This window comes from Geotrypetes seraphini, chromosome 2, assembly GCF_902459505.1.
Source record: "Geotrypetes seraphini chromosome 2, aGeoSer1.1, whole genome shotgun sequence".
In the NCBI taxonomy this organism is placed as follows: Eukaryota; Metazoa; Chordata; class Amphibia; order Gymnophiona; family Dermophiidae; genus Geotrypetes; species Geotrypetes seraphini.
Genome location: NC_047085.1, coordinates 280517312 through 280544248, shown reverse-complemented (window position 1 = coordinate 280544248; position 26937 = coordinate 280517312). Strand labels below are relative to the sequence as shown.

At 45.6% G+C, this 26937-nt stretch overlaps 1 protein-coding gene across 3 annotated transcripts in view; it reads right to left on the bottom strand.

Annotated features, from left to right (window-relative positions):
* Window positions 1-926: 926 nt before the first annotated feature.
* NSUN2 (NOP2/Sun RNA methyltransferase 2) overlaps window positions 927-26937 on the bottom strand; it is a 922747-nt gene continuing 896736 nt past the window's right edge. For all 3 annotated transcript variants that reach the window (XM_033929740.1, XM_033929738.1, XM_033929739.1), the window contains one exon: window positions 927-1646. In XM_033929740.1, the coding sequence (XP_033785631.1) occupies window positions 1304-1646 (343 nt within the window). In that variant the 3' untranslated portion in view covers window positions 927-1303. The remainder of the gene's footprint in view (window positions 1647-26937) is intronic.

Below are 26937 nucleotides of genomic sequence, written 5' to 3'. Positions count from 1 at the left end.
CAAGATGGACATTTTTGATTTTATTTTGTTTTGCTCTATCAATGAATCTAAAATAAAGTTGTATTGTTGATTAGAATTAAACAGCTGAGTACTTAGTATAAAACAGAGCATCTTTCCCTCCTTCCCCACATAAAAAAAATAAGATCCACATCCCCAGAGCATTAAGGCAAAGCCCCAGACAGTTACCTGGTTCACCACCCCCTAATGCTGCCACTGACTATTTTGCTGTGGTTTTAATGTTGTGATGTATTGATATTTTATTGATGTCATAATTTATGTATGTTTCATTGTAATCCACTTATGTTTTAAGCAAAATAGTTTTTTAAAATAAATACAAAAATCTTCACTAGTTATAGTTCTCACATGTGTTAAGCTAGAAACAAACATTTGAGTTTACAAATCAAGATCAAATGTTAATTTTCATCACTATAGGAATTCTACACAAGGCAGGATTAACCAATAGGCCAAGTAGGCATGTGCCTAGGGCCCAAAATGGTCAGGGGGCCCGATGAAGGAGGGCATCAACATTGGTTTTTTCCAAATGGTGATGGGCCCCTCTACCATCGATCAGCAACGCGGCCCCCACCCCATCGACGGAAAGTAAGACAAGCAAACAACGCGGGTAAGAAAGGCAACGTGAACTGTAATTGTGCAAGCGGCGCCGCTTGCCCAAAGTTTCCCTCTGACGCAGCTTCCTGTTTCCGCCTGGGTGCATGGTGGGGTAGGGCGGGGCAGGGGGCCCTGTGTACTTGTGTGCCTAGGGGCCCTCGACAAATTAATCCTGCCCTGATTCTACAGCATGTTTCTGTAGATCTATCATGGTGGAACAAGTACCTCAAGCACAGTAGTTCACTGCTGGTCCTTTTTAAACAAGAATTTTCTAGTGAAATTTCCAAGTGATTTTGTTAAAAAACAAATCCCACAAAAAGGTGTTCAGCAAATTTAATAAGCTCGTTTTAAGCACCAATGAGATATTTTAGTAAAACAAGTACAACACAAATTTACCACATAACTTTTAATAAAAATCTGCCTCGGGATGAGCACAATTCTTTAACACACAGAAAACTTACTATTTCTCAGAACCTATGGAAATATAAAATACTGAAAGACTTTTCAATTAGAGGATTATTTCATGCTTAACACTTGCTAAGTCCTACAAAAAATAAAGCAGCCTCTTAAAAAGAGATATTTGCCCAACAAATTTGCATGTTACAGAAATATTGGACTGATACAGTCACTGCTCTGGATAAAATTATTATTTAATTTTTCATCATACCCTGCCTGGTCTTCACCATTTCTGCTCTTATTCATCTTTACTACAAAGTTTCACATTTTCGGTTCTACTGTCAACATCAGGAACATTTTCAAAAGATTCCTGTGTGGATTTCTCCCTCACTTCAGCTTTTGGTGTTTGATCCATTCTGTTCATTAATCTAACTTGTGTATCCATTTCATCCTCCCTCTGTTCACTGTTGTCTTTTTTGCTGTCAGCTTTGCTTTCAGGATTAGACTCCTTTCCTTGGAACACTTCGACTCCCATCATTCGCAGGTAATGCAGGCGCTCATTCTTAGGTACAAAAGAAAGAACAGAAGTTTTGCCCCGCCAACCACACAGAATGATAGGACACTGTAGGGTATCAAGTTTCCTAAAAACAAAATCAAAACATAAAAACAAATAGTGAAATACATACAGCTTTTGAGAGTATGAATTTTGAATTGAATCTTTATTTACTATCCAGAAGCAAATTCAATTGATTATTTTAACCTCTTTTCATTTCATTTATTATATTTAGCAGTTGCTTCTGCAAAAGAATAAATCTCACGGCAACTTATATCAGAGCTTCACAAACCGTGGGATGGGACCCCCAAATGAGGTAAAAAAAAACCTAAGTTTGGGATCATGATCTAGGTCAGCAGTCTCAAACACTCGGCCCGTGGGCCGCATGCGGCCCCCCAGGGACTATTTTGCGGCCCCCGATCTGTCCTCGCCTAAAGCAGGGGTCCCAATCTGCTTCCCTTCCCACTGCCTTCCCCCAAGCCACCGGAATTGGGGAACAGGCCAGCGCCCGAGGTCTTAGCTCTCCCTACATATCTTCCCCAGCTCGGAGTCAACCAATTCTTGCCACCCAATGTCAATTCTAATGTCTGGGAGGAAGTTTCGGGCCAGCCAATCGCTGCCTGGCTGGCCCAGAAGTTCCTCCCCGATGTTAGAATTGACATCGGGTGGCGTGAATTGGTCAGCCCCGCGCTGGGGAAGATAAGCAGGGAGACTTAAGACCTCGGCGCTGGCCTGTTCCCCGATTGTGGCGGCAGCAGCCTGTTCCCCGATTGCGGCGGTGGCAGCCTGTTCCCCAATGATGGTGGCTTGGGGGAGGACAGGGAGACAGAAAGAAAGAAGGGAAACGGGACACAGACAGAAAGGGGCATGGAGAGAGAAAGACAAAGAAAGGGCAGGCATGGAGAAAGAAAAAAAGAAAGAAAGGGCACGGAGAGAGAGAGAAAGAAAGAAGGGGGCAGGGTGAAAGAAATAAAAAGTTGGGGGAGGGAAGGAGATATATGCTAGACCAGGGGAAAGGAAGGAAGGAGGGAGGGAGAGAAAGGAAAGAAAGAGATGTCAGACCATGGAAATAGGGACAGAAGGGAAGGTAAGACATGGAAACGTAGATTTTGAAAAGAAAGCAGAAAAATTGAATATTAAGTTAATGCCAAAGATGGATGCAACTTCGTTATAGCAAATTACAGGGACTGTCTATAAACAACAGTCAGTAAAAGGCTATGTATATAATGGGAGACTGACTATATAATAAAGAAACTTTGGAACTTTGCAATTGATTTTCTCATGGAAAGCTGTTACTGTTGTACAGAGTCTCAATGAGTACATCGTTCAATTAAGTGTTTCTGGGTCTCCTGAAGCAGAACACGAAACGGGGCCGCGTTGAGACCCCTGAGAGCTATACTTACAAGCTAAGTGTTCCAAACTAGCAATCCAGTGAGATTTGTGGCATAAGAAATTTGAATATTTACGCCAGCCTTACAAGCAAGTCTAATTATCAATACATGTTGTACCAGTGTTCAGAGAGTGTTTTTTCATGAAACATATGCAATGATTGGATGGTAAACTCTTACCCCAAGAGGAGGTTCTCACCCCCTCTTCAGAGTTTCATTTCTCTGAGCATACAGCTAATGAGTTATTCATTTTCTCCACACTGGTAGTTTCTTTATTATATAGTCAGTCTCCCATTATATATAAAGATGGATGCAAGGCAGAAAGTGAAGACGGAGAGAAAACCAGTAAAAGGACAAGAAGACCCTGGAAACAAAGTTAAATGCACAGAAAAATAAAGTCACCAGACAACAAAGGTAGGAAAAATGATTTTATTTTCAATATAGTGATTGAAATGTGTCAGTTTTAAGAAAGGAAAGATATTAAACTTTAAATGTGAGGACTGCAGAAAAAATAGGGTACTTGGAGGGCCGCAGAAAAAATATTTAATGACAATTTTGCATAAGGTAAAACTCTTTATAGTTTATAAATCTTTCCTTTAACAGTTAAAGGAATGATTTATAAACTATAAAGAGTTTTACCTCATGCAAAGTTGTCATTTCTTTAATAAGACATTAACTATTTTTTCTGCGGCCCTCCAAGTACCTACAAATCCAAAATGTGGCCCCACTAAGGGTTTGAGTTTGAGACCACTGATCTAGGTGGACTCGCAGATGAGAATTTCTCCTATTAAGACCAGAGATTTTGCAGATCAGGTCCCCGTTCTTTCTTAAATATTCCTGCAGATGTGTTGATAAATATAAATCTATTAAATATGTATTCTTTCCAACTGCTCAGCTGAAGTCTTTTCTGGCTGTTAAACGATCCATGAGAAAGCAGACCAGAGGGAGACAGCAACACAAACTGAACTCAGGACAAGGACAGTTTAGTCGGCCACAGATAAAACAAACAGGCAAAGCCAAATACAGGAGGAAGCAGATTCATTGAATCCAACAAAGCATGTGGTTTCACCAAGTGTCTAGCTAGACAGAGGGTTAGTAGTTGCACACATTTCAAAGACATTTATTTAATTCGTTTTCTATCCCATTTTCCCCAAAGAGCTCAGAATGGGTTACAGGTTAAATATACATAATATATAGTTAACAGGTTACGATGTTCCATAATTATAGTACAAGTTTACAATACAAGTTTTTATCCTAACTTGACACATACTAGGGTCTAATACTAATATACAGTTTATCCTTTTTAATATCTATATGTCCTCATTGAAGCTCTTCCAGCTTTCCCCCCTTGAAACAATCTACACATACGCCGACAATATACTTGTCCTTCTTGAAACAGACTAGAACCTCACCAACCTCCACGATAACATAACATCCTGCATAATGAGACTCCACTCCTGGTCCCTCTTGGTACAGATGAAACTAAATGAATCAAAAACAAAATTACTCTGGCTCGGCCCAAAGTTAGAACACCTGCCCACCCTCTTCGCACTGCCCTCAGGCACTGCCTTACACCTTGAGTTCTCAAGCAAGGTCCTTGGCATCATTATCGATTCCTCTCTCTCTCTCTCAACGACCACCTCAACTCCTTGACAAGTTTCAAGTTTAAGTTTCAAGTTTATTAGGATTTTATATACCGCCTATCAAGGTTATCTAAGCGGTTTTAACAATCAGGTACTCAAGGATTTTCTCTATCTGTCCCGGTGGGCTCACAATCTATCTAATGTACCTGGGGCTATGGAGGACTGAGTAACTTGCCCAGGGTCACAAGGAGCAGCGCGGGGTTTGACAAAATCATGCTTTTTCAGCCTCCACATGCTAAGGAAAGCAAGACCCTTCTTCCGCCAAAAACATTTCGCTGTCCTTGTCCAATCCATCATCCTCTCCAAACTTGACTATTGTAATGCCATTTACCTATGCTTAACAAAAAAAAGCCTCCAAAGACTACAGCTTATTCAGAACACGGCAGCCAAGCTGATTTTTGCAAAACGTAAATCTGACCACATCTCCCCACTCCTGGCCAATCTTCATTGGCTCCCAGTGATTTCCAGAGTCCAATTCAAATGCTCTTGCCTGGCTTTTAAGATTATTCATGGCATCCTTCCTTCCCTAATCCCACTTTCTTTCAACTCCTCGTGCCCTGACTCCACCTGGACCGCCTATAAATTAAAACTATCCTTCCCCTCCCTAATGGTATTCTCCACGCAGGTAAACTGGGAAAATCACTTATTTTCAAAATCACAGATCTCTGGAATGACCTTACTATCCCGCTGCGGAACCTGAGCTCCCTCCATTTATTCCGCAAGCAACTAAAAACCTGGCTCTTCTCTAACATGTAATTTCTTTTCCCTTACTTTTCCACTCGATTTATAAATTTATGTAAACCTTTTCCTACCCTTTCTCATTTTTAAGTTCTTGTAAACCGTGCCGAGCTCTACTTCCGTGGAGATGATGCGGTATATAAACTTAAGGTTTAGTTTAGTTTAGTTAGGTTATAATTTGCCATAGTTATCCTTACAGTGCAAGTTTTTCCAATACAAGTTTTATCCTAACTTGGCACACACTAGGTATCTAATTCCAATATACATAATATATACAGTTTACACTTTGTCACTTTACAGGTTAAATTAGCCATAGTTGCAGTGCAAGATTTTTCAATACAAGTTTTTATCCTAACGTGACACATACTGGAAACTAGTACCAATATATATTTCTTTGTAATCGGTTGTGGGTGGGGGAGATGGGTGAACAGGTATATTTTTATTGCTTTTCTAAAGTTGAGGAATCCATCAAGGGATCTGATCTACTGGTTTTTGTAATACTGTTATTGTTGAACTCAAACAGGAAGCTTGCCTGTGTCTTTATATTACTTGGACCCCTGATGCTGGCACTTGCTGATACACAGGCTGTTGGGTCAAAAAAAAGTGCTTTTTCCTGTATTTGGCTTCGTCTGTTTCATCTGTGGCCTACTACACTGTCCCTGTTAAATCAATCCATGCTATCTGTACCAGTACAAGGAGTGTCCACATAGCAACGGTCTCATTTTATTTAATTTGGGCTTTGTTCTCCTGCTATCTTATTTTTCTTACAGTTTATATAGTAAATTGCTTTTATATAATTCTTTTGTTCTGCAGGCTTGATATGGATGATAATTTATTTTTCTTGATTTGAAAGTTTAATTGTATAGTTTTTATTATCACATACCATATTTTCTGTACAAGCTTTTAATTATTGCTCGTGAAACTTTCTAAAATAATTTAAAGAAATTACCTTTTAGAACAGTTTTATGGGCAGACAGCTCATATCAAGAAACTTGTGAATATGTCTGCTGCTTTCTCTGTAAAAATTAACTTTCTAAAGCAGAAAGGGGTCTCCACAAAGGAAATGTTACAGAAATATATTAAAGAGATGTTAAAACTATCAACAATACCAAGCCTCTTTAGCCTTTTTTGAGATACAATGACCAGTATTCGAGATGCGGCCGTATCAGAGCGATACAAGGGCATTTAACATTTTCATCTTTGCTTTCTATTCCTTTCTTAATAATACCTAACATTTAATTTGCTTTCTTAGCTGCCGCTACACATTGAGCTGAGAGTTTCAATGTATCCTCAACAATGATACCTAGATCCTTTTCCTGGGCAGTGACTCCTTTTTTCCTCCAACTTGTCCCTCCTTCCTCCGCCTGACGCCGCTCAAGCAGGAGGGCTCTGCATCTACACTCCTAGAGCCCCTGCTTCCCTCCAGCCCACCGGGGACTGCCAAAAAAGCTTCCTGCCTGTGCAGGATTGTTCGGACTGACTCTGCCCTTCCAGCGTCGGATTCTTCTTCAGCCCTTTGAGGGCCGCCGAAAACTTCACCCCAGCGACTTTCCAAGGCAGAGGAAGGAGGAGGCTTTCCTCCATCTTGTCCCTCCTTCCTCCACCCGACGCCACTCAAGCAGGAGGGATCGGCTCTGCATCTGCTCTCTCAGAGCCCTGCTTCCCTCCACCCATAGGAGATCGCGGAAAAGCTTCCCACCTGTGCAGGATCATTCGGGCTGACTCTGCCCTGCCAGCGTCGGATTCCCGGATTCTTCCTCAGCCCATTGAGGGCTGTTCTCCCCTCAGCAACTCCTCAAGGCAGAGGAAGGAGGTAGCTCTCCTCCATCCTGTTCTCTCCTTCCTCCGTCTCTCACCTCTTAAGCACGAAAGACTGTTTTTAATTTACCTCGACAGGACCTGACGCTATGCTTGACCTTGTTCAAAATTCTTACACGACACTACCTAGTTGCTAAGTGTGTTTAATGTTAAGGATCGAGCGCAATGCTAAGTTTTCTCCTTACCTATATGCTAAGTTCCACCCTGGTTTTGCTAAGTTTATCTAAGTATTCTCCCTACTTAGTTGCTTAGATCCTCCCTGGCTTTACTCTTTCACGTTACTTCCAGATAGTGGCGTACCTAGGGTATGTGGCACCCGGGACCCATCATTTTTTGACACCGCCCCCCCCATGTTAAAAAATATTTTTTGTAATGACCATGAAATGGAATAAATGGTCGGAATAGAAACAGGCAGTGAAAATTTTCTTTTATTGAACCTCATATATGTAACCATTATTCCAAACATAACATAACATAAATTATGTCTGAATTGTCATGACATCAGAAGTACATATGGAGTAGTTGCAGGTGATGCTTGGGACAGTTCTGATTGTGTTAATTTGATTTTATGTGTTTTTTGAATAGAAGAGTTTTTATTTCTTTTTTGAAGGTTTTGTAATCTGTGGTCGAGGTCAATAGGTTGTTGAGTTGGGGGTCGAGTATTGCAGCTCGAATGGCTAGGAGGTTGTCAAACAGATTTTTTCTTTTGATGTTTTTGGTTGGAGAGTGTGTGAATGGTATGTGAGTTCTCCTATGTCTGGTGAGGTGGATTTAATTATTTAGCTGAAGAAATTAGTTACCCCCCCCCCCAATTCCACACACATTAATTTTCTTCCATTTTTGTTCCCATTATAAAAAACACTGATAAATTCCCAGAAAAAAAACACATTAAAATAAGAAGTGAAAACAAAGGCCCCTACAGATGAAAACATAACATAAGACTAGCCTAACTGGGTCAGACCAATGGTCCATCATGCCCAGTAGTCCATTCTCATGGTAGCCAATCCAGGTCACTAGTACCTGGTCAAAACCCAAAGAGTAGCAACATTCCATGCTACCGATCCAGGGCAAGCAGACACTTCCCCCATGACTTAATAACAGACTATGGACTTTTCCTCCAGGAATTTGTCCAAGTCTTTCTTAAAACCAGCTACACTATCTGCTTTTACCATAACTTCTGGCCACTTCATTTTTAAGTTTAGATCTTTCCTTCCAAACAGAGACCTTGCTAGATGTCAAATACAGCACAAGGTAACTTCACACTGACTTAGCTGTGCAGGAAATGTGAATCTCCTCATACACCCACCATATAGTGCAAAAATGTGCAAAGGTCTGTTTTTTTTCTTTCGATTACTACATAGCCTAATGCTACACAAGCAGCACTGTTACAAACATATTGTGTAGGTCAATGCTAAGGTTAACAAAGTTTCCTTCCTTGGACCAAACCACTGGAAGAGACCCCAAAACAACTACCCAGGAACAACACCCAAAGACCCACTCAGTGTGTGAACCAGTTGAGTGGAGTGGACTAACTGGGAGGTGGAAATGGGCCCGGAGTTTGCTCAGTAGAATTTCCCAGACTACCTCTTCCTCTCAACACATTGACACGCTGCTGCCACCACCACCACTAGGAACACCTCACCGGGTAAGCCAGCAATGCTATAAACTTTATAAAACACATTATTATATTTTCTTATAAAGCACATATTTTAACTGAACTCTCTGACATCCTCAGCCTTTCCATTCACAAAAATAGAAGGAAGAAAAGTTCCCATTTCCTGCTGTCTCATGTCCCCGGCCTATACAATATTTTTCTTCTGCAGACCCTTCAAAAGTCTGACCAAACCCTCGTTGCATTATAAAGTACTGAGGATGCCATCTCTCCCCAATCCCAGGTCCTAAAGTCTAAGACAGTAGCGCAAAGTAGTGCTGCCAGATTGAGGAAAAAAAATTTCGATTCGATTCAGCCTATTGAATTGATTTATCGATTTGATTTTCCTGCCCAATTGGGGTTTTTTTTTTTCAAACATCCTGGTGGGTTTATTTTATAGCTTTTTCACCCTCCTTTGGCTTCTCCTAACCACACTGGCGCTGTGGTGCAAATAAAATAAAGAAACAAAAAGGACTTTTCCTCTCTCTGTTAAATCCTAGCGTTCTAACACCAGCTCTGGCAGGATACACATTTCAAATCTGACATATTGTAATCACAAAACAGAAAATAAAATTAGTTTTTCTACCTTTTGTTGCCTGGTTATTTTTCAAATCTTGTTGGTCCAAGGCTCTAGTTGTCTTCTGATAACTTGCTTGCCAGGGTCTCCTTCTTTCTTCTTTCTCCGTGCTAACCATCCATCTGCCATCTCTGTCCTCCCCTTCCTTTTCCCTTCCCTCCCCCGGATGTCTGCCATTTTTCCTTTTTTTCGTCTCCCTCCACAGATCCACCTTTTAACTACCCTTTCATCCAGCAGCTCTCCCTCCTTCCCCAGCACCCCAGGGTCCACCATCTCTCCCTTTCTTTTCCCAACTACCCTCCTAACCAGTATCTCTATCCCCCCCCCCTCAACACCATCCCTTGTGTCCAACTTCTCTTCCTTTCTGTTCCTTCCCTCCCTAAAACCCATGGTTCATCATCTCTCTCCCTCTCCTCTATTTTCAGACACATTATTTCTTCCCACCCAAAGTCCGGCATATGCAAGTTTCTTTGAACCCCTCCACCTTCCCTTCGTGTACTTCTACACCAGGGCTCCCCCTCCCCTGAAGGCCTGCCCCCCCCTTAAAGGTCTGCATCCCACCCTTGAAGGCCTGCACACCCCCCGAAGGCCTGTCCCCCCATTGAAGGCCTGCCTGCCTGTTCCCCTTGAAGGCCTGTCCCCCCCCTTGAAGGCCTGCCTACCTGTCTTCCCCCGAAGGCCTGCCTGCCTGTTCCCTTTGAAGGCCTGTCCCCCCCTTGAAGGCCTGTCCCCCCTCCCCTTGAAGGCCTGCCTGCCTGTTCCCCTTGAAGGCCTGTCCCCTCCTTGAAGGTCTGCCTGCCTGTCTCCCTTGAAGGCCTGTCCCCCCCTTGAAGGCCTGCCTACCTGTCCCCCCCCGAAGGCCTGCCTACCTGTTCCCCTTGAAGGCCTGTCCCCCCCTTTAAGGCATGTCCCCCTGAAGGCCTGTCTCCCCCCCTCACAAGGCCTGCCTGCCCTTCCCACCCTGAAGGCCTGCTGCCCCCCCACCACCTTGAAGGACTGCTCGCCCCCACCACCACGAAGGACTGCTCATCCCCCCGGCCTCCCCGCACCATTTACCTGGGGAAACAGCCTGCACAAGATCGTGATGCCAGCAATCTTTGCCTGCTTCGGCTGTTCCCTCCGCTGCGGTCTCGCCCCTCATCTGAGGTCAGAGGAGGGGCGGGACCACGGCGGAGGAAACAGCCGAAGCAGGCAAAGATCGCTGGCATCGCGATCTTGCTGCAGGCTGTTTCCCCAGGTAAATGGTGTGGGGAGGCCGGCAGGGGGGAGGGGGAAGGAATCCAGACGCGATACCCAGACGTCGGGGGCTGAACCGGATGCAGGGGGGAACCAGACCGGGAGCACCCCCTCAGGGCTTGCACCTGGGGCGGCCTTCCCCCCCCTTGGTACACCACTGCTTCCAGATATCATAAGAACATAAGAAGTTGCCTCCGCTGAGTCAGACCAGAGGTCCATCATGCCCAGCAGTCCGCTCCTGCGGCGGCCCATCAGGTCCATGACCTGTAAGGTAATCCTTTGTCTAAAACCCTTCAGTCCCCTTTATCATTCAATCTATACCCTTTCATAAGGTGACCATATGTCCCGTTTTGAACGGGACAGTCCCGTTTTCGGATCCCCTGTCCCATTGTGCCCACACACAGCTTCAGGACGCCCAAAATGTCCCGTTTTCAGAGACAGCGTCGGGAAGCTGTGCGCGGGGACAACGGGACAGGCGATTGCTTCCTGTCCCTCTCCTGCCGCACCAAAAAAAAAATAAAAGCCTCCCTCCTGGCCCGATTTAGGTCCACCGCCGCTGCTCCTCTGCTGACACTACTCTAACCCGGAAGCCTTCTTCCCGACGTCAATTCTGACGTCGGAGAGGACGTTCCGGGCCAGCCAATCGCTGCCTAGCTGGCCCGGAACGTCCTCTCCAACGTCAGAATTGACGTCGGAAAGGCTTCCAGGTTCGAGTAGTTTGCAGCAGAGGAGCAGTGGCGGTGGACCTAAATCGGGCCTGGAGGGAGGCTTTTGTTTTCCGCGATAGGGGGGGAGGAGGTAGGCAGGCAGGCTGGTTGGCTCTGGGGGAGGGAGGTAGGTAGGCAGGTTTTGGGGGAGGTAGGCAGGCAGGCTGGCTGGCTCTGGGGGAGGGAGGTAGGCAGGCTTTGGGGTAGGTAGGCAGGCAGGCTGGCTAGCTCTGGGGGAGGTAGGTAGGTAGGCAGGCTTTGGGGGAGGTAGGCAGGCAGACTGGCTGACTTTGGGGGAGGCAGGTAGGCTGGCTCTGGGGGAGGCAGACAGGCTGGCTCTGGGGGAGGCAGGCAGGCAGGCTTTTTGGGAGTGGGTGGGACAAAGGCTGGAAGCAGTGAGGGGACATAGGAAGGAGGGATGAAGGAAGGAGAGAAAACGGCAGAGAAGGGGGGGAGGTGGTAGGTAGAAGAAAGACTAGAGAGATGAAGGCCTGGACCAAAGGGGAAAGACAGGAGGCAGAAGCAAGACTTTGGGAGGTGCAGACAGAGGGGGAGAGCCCCTGAGGAAGAGCAGAGAGAGGCAAGATCATAACAGAGTAGGGAGAGAGTGAAAGCGAGACCTGGAACAAAGGTACAAAGGAGAACTGACACTGGATCTGGGGGCACTAAGGACATAGGAAGGAGGCACTGGGGGCACTAAGGACATAGAAAGGAAGGAGGGAGGGAATAGAAAGGGACAATTGTTGGGCCTGAGTGCAGAAAGAAATGAAAGATAGGATGCACAGTCAGAGGGAAATGCAACCAGAGATTCATGAAATCACCAGACAGCAAAGGTAGGAAAAATGATTTTATTTTCAATTTAGTGATAAAAATGTGTCAGTTTTGAGAATTTATATCTGCTGTCTATATTTTGCACTATATTTGTCTATTTTTCTATAGTTACTGAGGTGACATCGTTGAAAACCCCCCAAATATAAATAATTAACATTTTCTCTGCGTATAGGGTGCTTTGTGGTTTTTAAAAAATTTTATGGTTACCATTATGAAATAATAAGATATTGTGTGTACATGAAAAATGAATGGAAGAAATTGGGGGCAGGGCTAGGGTGGGTTTGGGGGCAGGGCTAGGGCGGGATTGGGGTGGGGCTAGGGTGGGATTGGGACGAGACTGAATTTAATAGATGTCCTGTTTTGATGAAAAAAATAAATGGTCATGTTACCCTTTCATAATCCTATCTCTACCTCTACCTATATCCCTCAATCACCGCATTCTTCAGGAATTTATCCAATCCTTCTTTGAAACCCCGTAATGTACTTTGTCCTATCACAACCTCCGGAAGCGCATTCCAGGTGCCCACCACCCTCTGAGTGAAAAAGAATTTCCTAGCATTGGTTCTAAACCTGTCCCCTTTCAATTTCTCAGAGTGTCCCCTTGTTCTTGTGGTTCCCAATAGGCTGAAGAATCCACCTTCTCTATGCCTTTCATGATCTTGTAAGTCTCTATCATGTCTCCTCTGAGTCTCCACTTCTCCAGGGAAAAGAGCCCCATCCTTTCTAACCTGTCTGCGTATGAAAGGTTCTCCATACCTTTTATAATTTTTGTCGCTCTTCTCTGAACCCTCTCAAGTATCGCCATGTCCTTCTTAAGGTATGGTGACCAATATTGGACACAGTACTCCAGATGCGGGCGCACTATTGCACGATACAGCAGCATGATGACTTCCTTCGTTCTGGTTGTAATACCCTTCTTAATAACACCCAACATTCAGTTTGCTTTCTTTGAGGCCGCTGCGCATTGTGCCGTTGACTTCATTGTTGTATCCACCAGCACACCCAAGTCTTTTTCAAGGTTACTTTCTCCTAGTAATAATCCCTCCATTTTATAGCTGAACATCGGATTCTTTTTATCTATATGCCTGACCTTGCATTTCTCTACATTGAAGTTCATCTGCCATTTATTCGCCCATTCCTCCAGTTTGTTCAGGTCCCTTTGTAGGTCTTCACATTCCTCTGCAGTTCTAACCCTGCTACAGAGTTCAGTGTCATCCGAAAATTTTATAACTTCACACTTTGTCCCTGTTTCTAGGTCATTAATAAATACATTGAATAGCAGCGGTCCGAGTACTGACCCCTGCGGAACACCGCTCGTGACCCTCCTCCAGTCTGAGTATTGGCCCTTTATTCCAACCCTTTGCTTTCTGCCTGCCAACCAGTGTTTAACCCATCTGTGTACGTCCCCTTCTACCCCGTGGTTCCACAGCTTCCTAAGCAGCCGCTCATGGGTACCTTGTCAAAGGCTTTTTGGAAGTCAAGATAAATGATGTCTATGGGTTCCCCTTTGTCCATCTGGCTGTTTACTCCTTCAAAGAAGTGCAGTAAGTTCATTTGGCACAATCTTCCCTTGCAGAATCCATGTTGGCTCGCTTTCATTAGTCCATTTTTTTCTATGTGTTCACAGATGCTGTCTTTTATCAGCGCTTCTATCATTTTGCCCGGAACTGAAGTCAAGCTTACTGGCCTGTAGTTTCCCGGGTCACCTCTTGATCCCTTTTTAAAGATAGGCGTAACATTTGCTATTTTCCAGTCCTCTGGGATCTCCCCAGTTTTCAAGGATAGGTTGCAAACTCATTGGAGTATTTCCGCTATTTCGTTTCTTAGCTCTTTTAATACCCTTGGGTGGATTCCGTCTGGGCATGGTGATTTGTCGCTTTTCAATCTATCTATCTGTTGGAGGACATCCTCATGGCTTACCTCTATTGTCAACAGTTTCTCATCTTGGTCTCCATTTAAGATCTCTTTGGGTTCTGGTATATTGGATGTGGTCCTCGCTTGTGAATACAGACGAGAAGAACTCGTTTAACCTATCAGCTACCTCTTTTTCCTCAGTTGGGCATAGTCCTAAGTTTCACCCTGATTAGACGCCCAGCCCAGATCCCCGCACAAAACAGTGTATATACTAAATTGCATTCACCGCTAAGGATCGGGCTCTGTGCTAAGCGTCTTCCTGCTTAGATGCCAAGTTGCCTAGCTCTTCCTCCAATCAAACTCTCCCAAAAATTTAAAAAAAAAACCCAAAACACTGATGCTTAAGTCACACCTCCATTCTTGTCTTACTTGCCTCAATTAGATGCAAAGTTGCCTCCTGTTTTAAACCATCTCTCACAAAACTTTAGCCGGTGACACTCGCTGGGAACATGTCCGCTGGTCCGACCACTTCATAGGGGCTTTCTGTCTCCCCATTTTCATGTCGCATCTTGGGGCTCCACCCTGCACTTCCAATTCCATCACCTTCCGCAAAAAAATTGCAAGCGATCTGTTCTGGTCTAAATTTCTCAACCTATTCTCCTTCGCTCCTAAACCTGCAGACTCAGAAACCAACTGGCATAACTGGGTCGCTCTCTCCGAGTCCACCTACCACTCCCTCGCCCCTCTTTCCACTAAAACCATATCCTACTCCCGTAAGGCCCCTTGGTTCCTCCCTTATCACAGAGAACTAAAGCAGAAATGTCGAGCTCTGGAACGCAAATGGAAAAAATCTAAATGCCCTATAGAAAGACAGTCCTGGAAAGTCAATATTAAGTTTTACAATACAGTACTAAAAAAAGCAAGGAAGAATTTCTACGGTGACAAAATCTCCAGATCCAACAACCAGAGTAGCACATCTGGCGCTCCTTAACTTCCAAAAAAGACTCCACCTTGCTCCCCTCCTCTCCCTCAGCTGATGTTCTGGCAAAATTCTTCAACGAAAAGGTCACTACCTTGAGATGCTCCTTCCCACCTACAGCCTCTTACAACTCTTTGGTGCCCACAGACTCCAATTCTACCCTAACGGTCTCCAACCCTATCCCAGTCGATAGATCCTGGACTACCTTTGAGCATGTATCCGAATCCTTGGTCTTCAAACTCTGCCTCAAACTGAAATACTGCAATTGTTCCTTAGACCCAATTCCCCTCCTACCTATACGAGAAAATTCCCACACAGGCCATTACTAAACTCATAAACTCTGCCCTACATTCGGGCCTTTTTTCCCCAGAAATGGGTCATATTGCCTTGACCCTACTACTGAAAAAATCTGACCTAGACCCCTCCACACCATCCAGCTATTGCCCAATAGCAAACATCCCTCTCCTAACCAAGATGCTAGAGTCCATCATTTCTATCCAACTCTCATCATATTTAGAGAGATTCTCTATTCTCCTACCTTACCAATATGGCTTTTGTCCCAACTTCAGCACCAAATCCCTTCTGACCTCCTTAATCTCAAAGGTTCAACAACTTAATTCTCGAAATAAATTTGCCGTCCTCCTACAATTCGACCTTTCCGCTGCTTTTGACGTTGTCCATCATGATATTCTAGTTTTCCAACTCTCTGAGATAGGCATTAACTCCACAGTCCTAGACTGGTTCTCAAAATTCCTACGTTTTAGTTCTTACACTGTCAACATGAACGGCACCTCATCCGCCCCCTGGAAACCGATATGTGGAGTCCCACAAGGCTTACCTATTCTTTTCAACATCTATATGTCCTCCCTAAAACTCCTCCATCTATCCCCCCTAGAAACAATTTACACTTATGCTGATGACATCCTCGTCCTCCTCGAGACCAACTCAAACCTCAACCTCTCTGAGAACATATCCTCCTGTATAACGAACCTCCAATCCTGGGCCCACACTGTGCAAATGAAACTGAACGAGTCCAAAACAAAACTACTTTGGCTCGGCCCAAAACTACCTCCATCCCACTGTCCTCTGGCTCCACCCTGCAGCTTGACTTCTCAAGCAATGTTTTGGGCATCATCATTGATTCCACATTGTCCTTCAACGACCACCTTAATTCCTTGGTAAAAAAATGCTTTTTCAGCCTTCACATGCTGAGGAAAGTAAGATCTTGTTTCCATCAAAAACACTTTACTGTCCTAGTCCAATCCATCATCCTTTCCAGATTGGACTATTGCAACTCTCTCTACTTAAGCCTAACTAAGAAAAACCTTCATAGACTTCAGTGGATTCAGAATGCTGCAGCTAAGCTTATCTTCGCAAAAATTTGACCATGTCTCACCGCTCCTGTCCAAGCTTCACTGGCTTCCGATAATCACCAGGATCCACTTTAAATGCGCCTGCCTAACTTTCAAAATCCCACACGGCATCCTCCCTCCCTTTATCCCACTCTCTTGGAACTCCTCAAATCCTAATACCACCAGACCTACTCACAAATTAAAACTATCCTTCCCCTCATTAAAAGGCATTTCCCATGCAGGAAAACTAGGGACCTCCCTCCCCTTCAGATTCACCGAGCTCTGGAACAACCTTACATCCCCTCTTCGGAACCTGAACTCTCTCCAACTTTTCCGCAAACATCTAAAAACCTGGCTGTTCTCAAAAATGTAATACTTACTCCATCTTTGGCATTCTAAGCCCTCTAATTATTCTTCTTACTCTATCCTTTAACCCTTCATTGGAGTTCCGTTCTCTCCCAACTCCTGTAAACTGTGCCGAGCTCTACGATTTTGGAGAAGATGTGTTATACAAACCTAAGGTTTAGTTTAGTTTAGTTAGTTTTATCAATATCTTCATTAGCAATTGCAAAGGGCACACATAGGCAGTATGAAGAAAGCGCAGAAAAATACAACAGCCAGATAAAACCATAAGTGAAAAGCATAATAGCAGGTGATTCATAGCACAGAAACCCTATGGCTGGAAGCCCAACACAATTAACAATTTTAAGTAGCAAAAACCACCAAGCAAACACATACAAACCCCATACAACTGGCTCCAAGTCTCAACAGTCATACAACAAACACCCCACATTCATACCCTCAAACAATCTAACACACATGTACAACCACACAAGTGCAACCACCCAGGTGCAGCCCCGCCAAGGGGGCGTAAAAAGAGAGAATGGCATCTACTCCAATAAGAGACAAAGCATGGGTTCCTGAGCCTCCATCTCCGAACCGGAGTATAGAGTTAAGGCCCGCTTCCATAGAGCTTGATAAAACCGGAGGGCAAGGCTTCCAGACCGAGGAGAACACTGGAGCTCATAACGCCAACCGCAGCGAAACGAGCATTCCACTGCGGGAAAGAGGCCACTGAGTCAGCCACCGAATGGTGCAACAAGAGCTTTTTTGCTACCAAGACAGCCATGTAAAAAACACTGCACTGGGGTAGCGTAAGCCCTCCCTCAATCAAATCGCGTTGATCCCCCAAGAGCAGGAAACCATAGCTCCAGGGCACAACGTGCCGAACAAGGCGCTCCAAAAATGGAAGAACTTGCAGCCATAAGGCGGAAGACAGGCATTCCAAGAAATGGTGAATAAGGGTACCTAAAGAGCGATTACATTTAGTGCAATCCGCTCCCTCCCAAAGGCCCATGCGAGCCCCCTGTGCCCTGGAGATATAAGCGCGGTGCAGAATTTTAAATTGCATTTCCCAAAGATCCGTGGAGCCCCCCAAGGCTTGCACATTGGCAAAAAGATCAAGAAATGCCCTGTGGTAAAGCGTAATGTCAAGGTCTGATTGCCAACGCGAAGCCAGCCGATCAATGGATCCCAGACCCGAAGCATTCTTCAGAAGCTGATACCAGGTGGATAATTTGTTGAAAGCAGGAGGCACCTGAAAGAACTGAACATCCAAGGGATGCCAAACATCTCCCCATTTGTGACCAAGGGACAAGCAGTAATGCCGAGCTTGAAGGTAAGCCCAGAAATGAGTCTGGGGCAGGTGCCATTGAGATTGCAGTTAGGCAAAAGTAGGAAACTGACCACCCCCCATGGTGAGGAAATCTCGAAGGGATCTACACCCCCTCTGCTCCCACCGGCGAAACCAAGAATGACCCACTCCTGGTGGAAAGTCGACATTCCCATACAATTGCAACAAGAGGGAAACTGCCGGAGTTTTCCCTTGCCGACGCCGCCACCACCGCCACGCATGTCGCAAGGGTAGAAGAAACGCAAACTTTGGTCCCCCTCCTGGGATAAGCAACAGCGGAGCGTGAAGAAGGGACAGGACCGAATGGGGGGCGCACCATGATTCCACCTAGCCCCGAGAAAAAATTTAGAACAACCCGATCAACCTTCATGGATAAACCGAACCAGAGCTGCTATGTTATAAAGACGAAGATCAAGAAGATTCAAACCGCCTCTAGTTTTATCCAAAGCCAAAGTGGCATAGCTAATCCGGGCTCGTTTATGACGCCAAATAAAGGAGGAGATGATAGAACGAAACTGGCACACATCTGTATCAGTAACCTAAAGGGGTACGGTTTGCAAAGGGTACAGGATCTTGGGAAGAAGAACCATCTTAGACAAAGCCACTCGACCCCAGACTCCCAACGGAAGATCTCTTCATTTATCACACAAACGCTGGATCTCAACCAGATGGTGTCGCACATTATATTGGTACAGAAGCTTGAGATTGGGGCTTAAATACAGTCAAACCTCGGTTTGCGAGTAACCCGGTTTGCGAGTGTTTTGCAAGACGAGCAAAACACTCAGCAAACTTTTGACTCACAAACCGAGTGTTGACTCGATTTGCGAGCACCCCCCCAATAACTGGCATTGCTCCCCCCCGCTCGCAAAGGCCCCCTCTCTCCAACCGACCCCCCCCGCACGAACCGGTCCCCCCGCCCGAACAACTTAAACTTACCACTTCCCCCCCCCCCCCCCGGCACGCAGGCACAGATCGTGCCGGTGCCTAGAAGATCTTCCGGCTTCTGCCTGCCTTAAGCATGCATCTGCGTATGCTCAAGGACTTCTAATTCTACCTCTCGCCGAGGCTGGGGGCACCAGCGGCTGGTAATCTGGATACATGGCTATCCTGGCAAGCAGAGCTGAAAAAAATTTATGATTATACACATTAGGAGCATACAGATTGCATAATAACCATTTGTGCCCCCATAATTCCCCCAACACTATAACATATCGGCCCTTTTGGTCTTGGAGAACTTTATGAATATAGAAGGGCAGTTGTTTATGAATAAGTATGGCAACCCCTCATTTCCGGGTATCAAAGGAAGACGAGCAGACCTCGCCCACCCAGTCTCTCCGAAGCTTGAGGTGTTCAGTAAGGAAAGATGGGTTTCTTGCACAAAAACGATATCAGTCCCCCTCCTCCGGAACCAGGTCAAAACTTTCTTCCTCTTTATTGGAGAGTGGATCCCGTCCACATTTAAAGTAGTTATAGTCAACTTAGTCAGGAGTAAATATTATCCCAGGTACAATAACAGGAAACAAAAGAGTACAGTGGACGGACGGCCCCCCAGCTAGGCCTCCCATCCATGGAAACTGGAGCAGTGGCACACCAAAGAAGCTCAATTGACCCAGAAGCCAGACTCACCGCCCCTGGGCATGCCGCACCACAACACATGCAACCTATTCCCCTATCCACACTTGCAACCACCACTCATACCACCACTCAATCCCACCCCCACCCAAACATCCCTCCCCCACCCACTCCCCACCAATCCCACCCCTCCCCCCAGAGAAAAACTTCCCCAGAGCTATCCCCAAAATCCCAACCCCCAATACAAAAAAGAAAACTAAGATCAAAAAAACCGCTCCCAATGATCGGAGCAACATAAAGTCCATGGCTGAGCTCTCGTAGACCCACATTCTCCCACAAGGATATCAACTGCCAGTGCTGTAGGGAAACCAGACAGCGCCAGATCAGAGCATCCTCTCACAGTCAACCCGGTCCAAACATGCCGCAGCAGTGGCGAAACAGTAAAGTATAAACAAAGCTCACTGCATGTGGTGCTAGGCAGACCATGGCAAGGATCCAGAAACAGAGCAATAAGGTCACTAGGCTCCAAACGACCCAGATAATGCAGCTCACCACCACTCAAGCCATCAGAGTCCAGGCAGAGCTACCCTCCAGGGCCCGAGTATCCAAGAGGACTCGCAAGAAAACTTAGGCCCCAACGGGAGAGTACAGAGGGCAAACTGCCACGTCAAATGGTCAGGTCAGCCGCTGGGGGCCCCCCCCCCCCCCGTCAGCTATAGCCAGCAAGGCGTCCAAAAAATGCTGCACTGCCGCTCCATCAGCAAAGGTATGAGGTTTCCCATCTCTCCAAATGCGCAAAGACGGCGGATACACCAGCGCAAAATGCACTCCTCGTTGATGAAGCGTGGTACAAAGGGGCACCATTTCTTTACGAAGGGAAGCCACATGGATAGAATAATCATTGAACAACAGTTTTTTCCCTTCATAGTCCAACTGACCCGCTTTCCGATAGGCTTGTAGGATAAGCTCTTTTTCCTTCCAGTTGAGGTATCGAGCAATTGCTACCCTGGATTGGCTGTTATCTCCCGAGCGTTGACCCATGCGATAAGCTCGCTCGCAGATAAAGCCAGGTGCCGGTGATTCCAGGCCCAGCCTAGTCGGGAGCCAGATTTGGAAGAAGTGGTAAAGGTCACAGTCAGCCTGGAACTCCGAAAGACCCACCATATGAAGATTGTTCTGGCGCTGGCGATTCTCCTGTTCATCAAGTCGGTCAGTCAGTGCTGTCACCTGGGCCTATAGGGCGACCATGCTAGTGCAATCCCGCAGTGCCGCATCCTCACCGTCAGAGACACGCTGCTCCACCACCGCGATGCGTGATTCAAATCTTTCATTTATACAGTCTACAGCAGACTGGAGTTTGTGAAGTTGATCCTCTAGGGCTGCGGTCACCATACGAGATATTTCTTGTGCCCACTCTCCCCACTGTGCTGGGGCAGAAGATGGAGTCAGCGACACCGCCATTTTAGGCACAGGGAAGGCTACAGGCGTTTTTACGTTTAGGCATTTTTACGGAGCGTACCGGCATTCCGGGCTCAGACTGCCGCTCCCGAGATTGCACCCCTGCCCAGCATCGTAAGAAGGACTCCGGCGATATTAGTGCTGATTGGGCAGTAAGTTAAAGAGAGTTGAACAGGTTTATGGAGACCGGGGGTCAGAGAGCTCGAGAGCACACGTCCGCTCAAGACAAACACATTACGTGACCCCCCAGTGACTCCGAATATAGAACCCATCACGTAGTTATAGTTCAGGTTCCTCTTTCCCACATGAATCACTTTGCACTTGCTCACATTAAACATCATCTGCCATTTTAATGCCCAATCCCAAGGCCCTCTTAGAATTTTTCACAATCCTCTTATGAAATACAAACTTTAAACAAATTTATCATCAGCAAATTTAATTATTTCACTAGTTATCCCCATCTCTAGATCCCTGATAAATAACCTCAACATTTACAAAAAACAGAAGCTGTGAACCAAAAAGTCTATACAGTTTGATGAAAAGAGGAAAAGCCTCAGAATCCCCTTAGTGAAGACACCCTCTAACTAGAGAGTATAAACAATGTCATCGGCACAAAAACCTCCTTAGAGCTGGTGTTAATTCTTAAACTGGTACAAATTCACACACTGTTAATGACAGTTTATGTTTGTTAGTGGCAAAATTCCTAGTTCACTGGCACCATACACACTATTAGTGACAGAATATCTCCAGTCTGTGATCTCAGTAACAGGTAATCAGACAACTCAATAATTGTCATAAAAAACTTATATTCTGGCACAGGCTCCCATCCCAAAAGGGAGGGTAAAGCACTTGAAAACACTCATACATGATGGTGAAACGCTTTTAGCCTGGATTTGAATACTGCCAGGGATGTAGCTTGATGTACTGATTCAGGCAGTCTGTTCCAGGCATATGGTGCAGCAAGGGAAAAGGAATGATGTTTGTTGGCAGTAGAAGAGAAAGGTACACATAAGAGACTTGCCCGATGAACAGAGCTTTTGGGGAGGAGCATAGGGAGATAAAAGAGAGGAAATGAGGAACTGCAAGTGAATGAATGCATTTGTAAGTCAATAAGAGGAGTTTGAACTGTATGCAGAAATGGATAGGTAGCCAATGAAATGACTTGAGAGGGGTGATGCTAGCATAGTGACGCTGGCGGAATATAAGCCATGCAGTAAGAACATAAGAATTGCTGCTGCTGGGTCAGACCAGTGGTCCATCGTGCCCAGCAGTCCACTCACGCAGCAGCCCTTAGGTCAAAGACCAGTGCCCTTACCTGCGTACGTTCTGGTTCAGCAGGAATTTGTCTAACCTTGTCTTGAATCCCTGGAGGGTGTTTTCCCCTATAACAGCCTCTGGAAGAGCGTTCCAGATTTCTACCACTCTCTGGGTGAAAAAGAACTTCCTTACGATTGTACGGAGTCTATCCCCTTTTAACTTTAGAGAGTGCCCTCTCGTTCTCTCTGCCTACTAAGTGTATTCCCGTTATTATCTTGAATGTTTTGATCATGACCCCTCTCAGTCTCCTCTTTTAAAGGGAGAAGAGGCCCAGTTTCTCTAGCCTCTCACTGTATGGCAATTCCTCCAGTCCCTTAACCATTTTTGTTGCTCTTCTCTGGACCCTTTCGAGTAGTACTATGTCTTTTTTCATGTACGGTGATCAGTGTTGGACATAGTATTCCAAGTGGGGGTGTACCATGGCCCGGTACAGCAGCATGATAACCTTCTCCGATCTGTTTGTGATCCCCTTCTTAATCATTCCTAGCATTCTGTTCGCCTTTTTCGCCACCGCTGCCGCGCATTGCATGAATGGCTTTATTGACTTGTCTACAAGTACTCCCAAGTCTCTTTCCTGGGGGGGGGGGTGTCTCTCCAAGTAAACTAAACTAAACTAAACCTTAAGTTTATATACCGCATCATCTCCACGGAAGTAGAGCTCGGCACGGTTTACAAGAACTTAAAAATGAGAAAGGGTAGGAAAAGGTTTACATAAGTTTATAAATAGAGTAGAAAAGTGAGTGGAAAAGTAAGGGAAAAAAGAAATTACATGTTAGAGAAGAGCCAGGTTTTTAGTTGCTTGCGGAATAAATGGAGGGAGCTCAGGTTCCGCAGCGGGATAGTAAGGTTGTTCCAGAGACCTGTGATTTTGAATAGAAGTGATTTTCCCAGTTTACCTGCATGGAGAATACCATTTAGGGAGGGGAAGGATAGTTTTAATCTTTGGGCGGGCCTGGTGGAGTCAGGGCACGAGGAGTTAAAGGAAAGTGGGATTAGGGAAGGAAGGATGCTGTGAATAATCTTAAAAGCCAGGCAAGAACATTTGAATTGGATTCTGGAAATCACTGGGAGCCAGTGAAGATTGGCCAGGAGTGGGGAGACATGGTCAGATTTACGTTTTGCAAAGATCAACTTGGCTGCAGTATTCTGAATAAGCTGGAGTCTTTGGAGGCTTTTTTTTTTTTGTTAAGCATAGGTAAATGGCATTGCAGTAGTCAAGTTTGGAGAGGATGATGGATTGGACGAGGACGGCAAAATGTTTTTGGCGAAAGCAGGGTCTTGCTTTCCTTAGCATGTGGAGGCTGAAAAAGCATTATTTTGTCAAGGAGTTGAGGTGGTCGTTGAGGGAGAGAGAGGAGTCAATAATGATGCCAAGGACCTTGCTTGAAAACTCAAGGTGTAAAGCAGCGCCTGAGGGTAGTGCGAAGAGGGTAGGCAGGTGTTCTAACTTTGGGCCGAGCCAGAGTAATTTTGTTTTTGATTCATTTAGTTTCATCTGTACCGAGAGGGACCAGGAGTGGAGTCTCATTATGCAGGATGTTATGTTATCATGGAGGTTGGTGAGGTTCTGGTCTGTTTCAAGAAGGACAAGGATATCATCGGCGTATGTGTAGATTGTTTCAAGGGGGGAAAGCTGGAGGTGCTTCAGTGAGGACATATAGATATTAAAAAGGATAGGGGTGATCCCTGAGGGACCGCAAGAAGGAGACCAAGGAGAGGACATGGTGCCATTAGAGTTGACAATGTAGGAGCGAGAGCAAAGGAAGTTTGAGAACCAATTAAGAATGGTTGAATCAATTCCTATCTCGGAAAGTTGATAAAGTAGTATGTCGTGGTGGACGACATCGAAAGCAGCAGAGAGGTCGAATTGTAAAAGAACAGCGAATTTGTTTTGAGAATGTAGTTGTTGCACCTTTGATATTAGGGAAACAAGGAGGGACTCGGTGCTGAAGCTGGGTCTAAAGCCATGTTGATAGGGGGGGAGAATGGAGAATCTCTCTAGGTAAGAAGATAGCTGGGTAGCGACTATGGTTTCAAGCAGTTTGGTTAGAAGGGGGATATTTGCTATGGGGCGGTAGTTCGATGGTGAGGAAGGGTCGAGATCAGCTTTTTTTTAGAAGAGGGGATAAGGCAATGTGTCCCATTTCTGTGGAGAACAGGCCAGAAAGTAGAGCAGTATTTACAAGATTGGTAAGGGAGGAGATGGCCTGCACAGGAATGTTATCGTAAAGGTAGGATGGGAAAGGATCTAGGATACATTTGCAAGATTTCAATTTGAGACAAAGTTTAGAGATCTGGGGTTCGGAGACTAGTTCGAAGGCAGTCCAGGATCTATCAGCAGGGATAGAGTTGGAGTCGTTGGGAGGTAGAGAGTTGTAAGAGATAGTTGAGGGGAAGAAATTTCTTATGGTTGTGATCTTTTCGTTGAAAAATTTGGCTAGGTCATTTGCGGATGGGGGAGAGAGGGGGAAGGTGGAGTTATTTTTTTAGGTTAAATTATGCCAGATGTTGAACAGTGTACTAGTTTGGTTTTTTGATCTGGTGATTTTGTCAGCATAGAAATTTTTTCAACTTGCTTTTTTCAATACAGTGTTGTAGAACTTGATGTTGTCTCTCCAGGATTGTCTGTCAGAAGGGGAATTCGATTTTTTCCATTTATGCTCCAGTGCTCGACATTTCTGCTTCAATTCCCTATGATATGGAAGGTACCAGGGAGCCTTGCGGGAGTGGGAGATAGGTTTAGTAGATAGAGGGGCGAGAGCACGGTAAGTGGATTTGGAAAGGGTTACCCAGTTGTGCCAGTTGGAATCAGGGTTGGTATGGTTAGGAAAAGGAGGAAGTTGGTTGAGAAATTGGGACCAGAACAGTTCACTCGTGATTTTTTTGCGGTAGGTAGGTGATACAGTTTGTGGCTCGGGGAGGAGTGCCCAGGTGGGACATGAAAATGTGAAGGCAGATGGAGCCTAGAAGGTGATCAGACCAGGGGACATGTTCCCAACGGGCTTCTTCAGCAGAAGTTTTGTGTTCAGTCAGGTCGAGGAAGCTGATGATGTCTAGAGTATGCCCCTTGTAATGGGTAGGGGTGGTCGGAGGGGCAGTGAAACCGTGGGAGGTGAGGAAGTCTTTGAAATCGGTTGCATCCTTGTTGGTGTTATCATCTAGGTGGAGGTTAATATTGCCAATGATCAATAGTCTCTGGAATTTTAGGAAGGCCCTTGTTATGGTCTCTAGAACGAGTTTGGAGGATTTGTTCCAGGGGGTGGGTGGGCGGTAAAGTAGCAGGACGCCTAATGGATAGGGATGGAGTTCGTCGTTGACTAAAACTAGTGATTATGGCTGCCCTTTTCAAGGAGCTGGACATCGAAAAATGAATTGTAAAGCAGGGCCAGGCCTCCTCTCCTCCGGTTGGTTCTGGGTGAGAAGAGACCATAGTAGCCAGGGGGGCAGAGTTCGTTTTGTGTGAAAGAGTCATCTCTTTCGATCCATGTTTCTGTGATGCACAGGAAACCTAGGTCGAAATCTCCGAGTAAGTCTTTTAGTATTTGGGTCTTGTTTTGGGCTGATCTGGCGTTACAGTAGAGAATTGGGACTGGGGTGAGAGAGTCAGAGGTATGGTTGGGTAAGTTGGCAGGAGAAACAGGCGTTAAGGAGGAGTGATTGACTCCATGGTGTTTTGTGAAAGGATGGGTTCTAGTTCGTACTAGTATGGGAATTTTAAGGCCAGGGCAGGTGCTGTTGGAGTATGTGGAGTTGGGGAGGTGGGGGGGGGGGTTGGCAGTGAGAAGTGCTGGTGAATGAGCATAATAGGAGAAGGAGGAGCCAGAAAGGTGGTTTCATGATGGGAAACAGGAAAAACCAACGAGTGGGGTTGGATTTGCCAGGCAGGTGGGGGAGAGTTTGGTCAGGTGAGGATTGAGGGAAACAGGAGAGGGACGAAAACTGAGGGAGAATTTGCACGCAATTAAAAGCTAATGAGGTACTGACGGTGTGGGACTAACAATAGCTAATAGTGAGATACAGACTGAGGTGGGGCTTAGCATATGTTACTAGTAAGATAGACACAGGGATGATGCTTAGCTGGGAGAGAGTGATAACTAGTCTGTGCAAGCAATAGCAGACTATACTATACAAGCAGTACTGACTATACATGCAGTAACAAAATTTTACATGCTATAACAGGCTATAAATGCGATAGCGGGCAATAGATGCAGATTGTGCAGGATATAACAGGCTATGGTGCTGTTCATAATAATCTATAGTGAGCAGTACATGCAGTTTATAATACATGCAGATTATAGTACATGCAGTTTATAGTGCATGCAATGGGTAGAACAGGCAGATGATAGTATTTGCAAGATACTATGCAGCCTTAGCCGGTGTGCCGAACGTCTGCAAGCCGATTCACTTGATGTGATTTGTGTGGTTTTGCTAACCCGGGGGGGCGGAGCTGGCTCACATGCCCGGCTGCAGGGGGGGCAGTTTCGGTGGAAGATCCGTGCAGGAGCTGGCCCCGACTTCGAAAACGCTGCCAAATGCAGCAAGAGGGAGATAAGACGAGCTCTGTG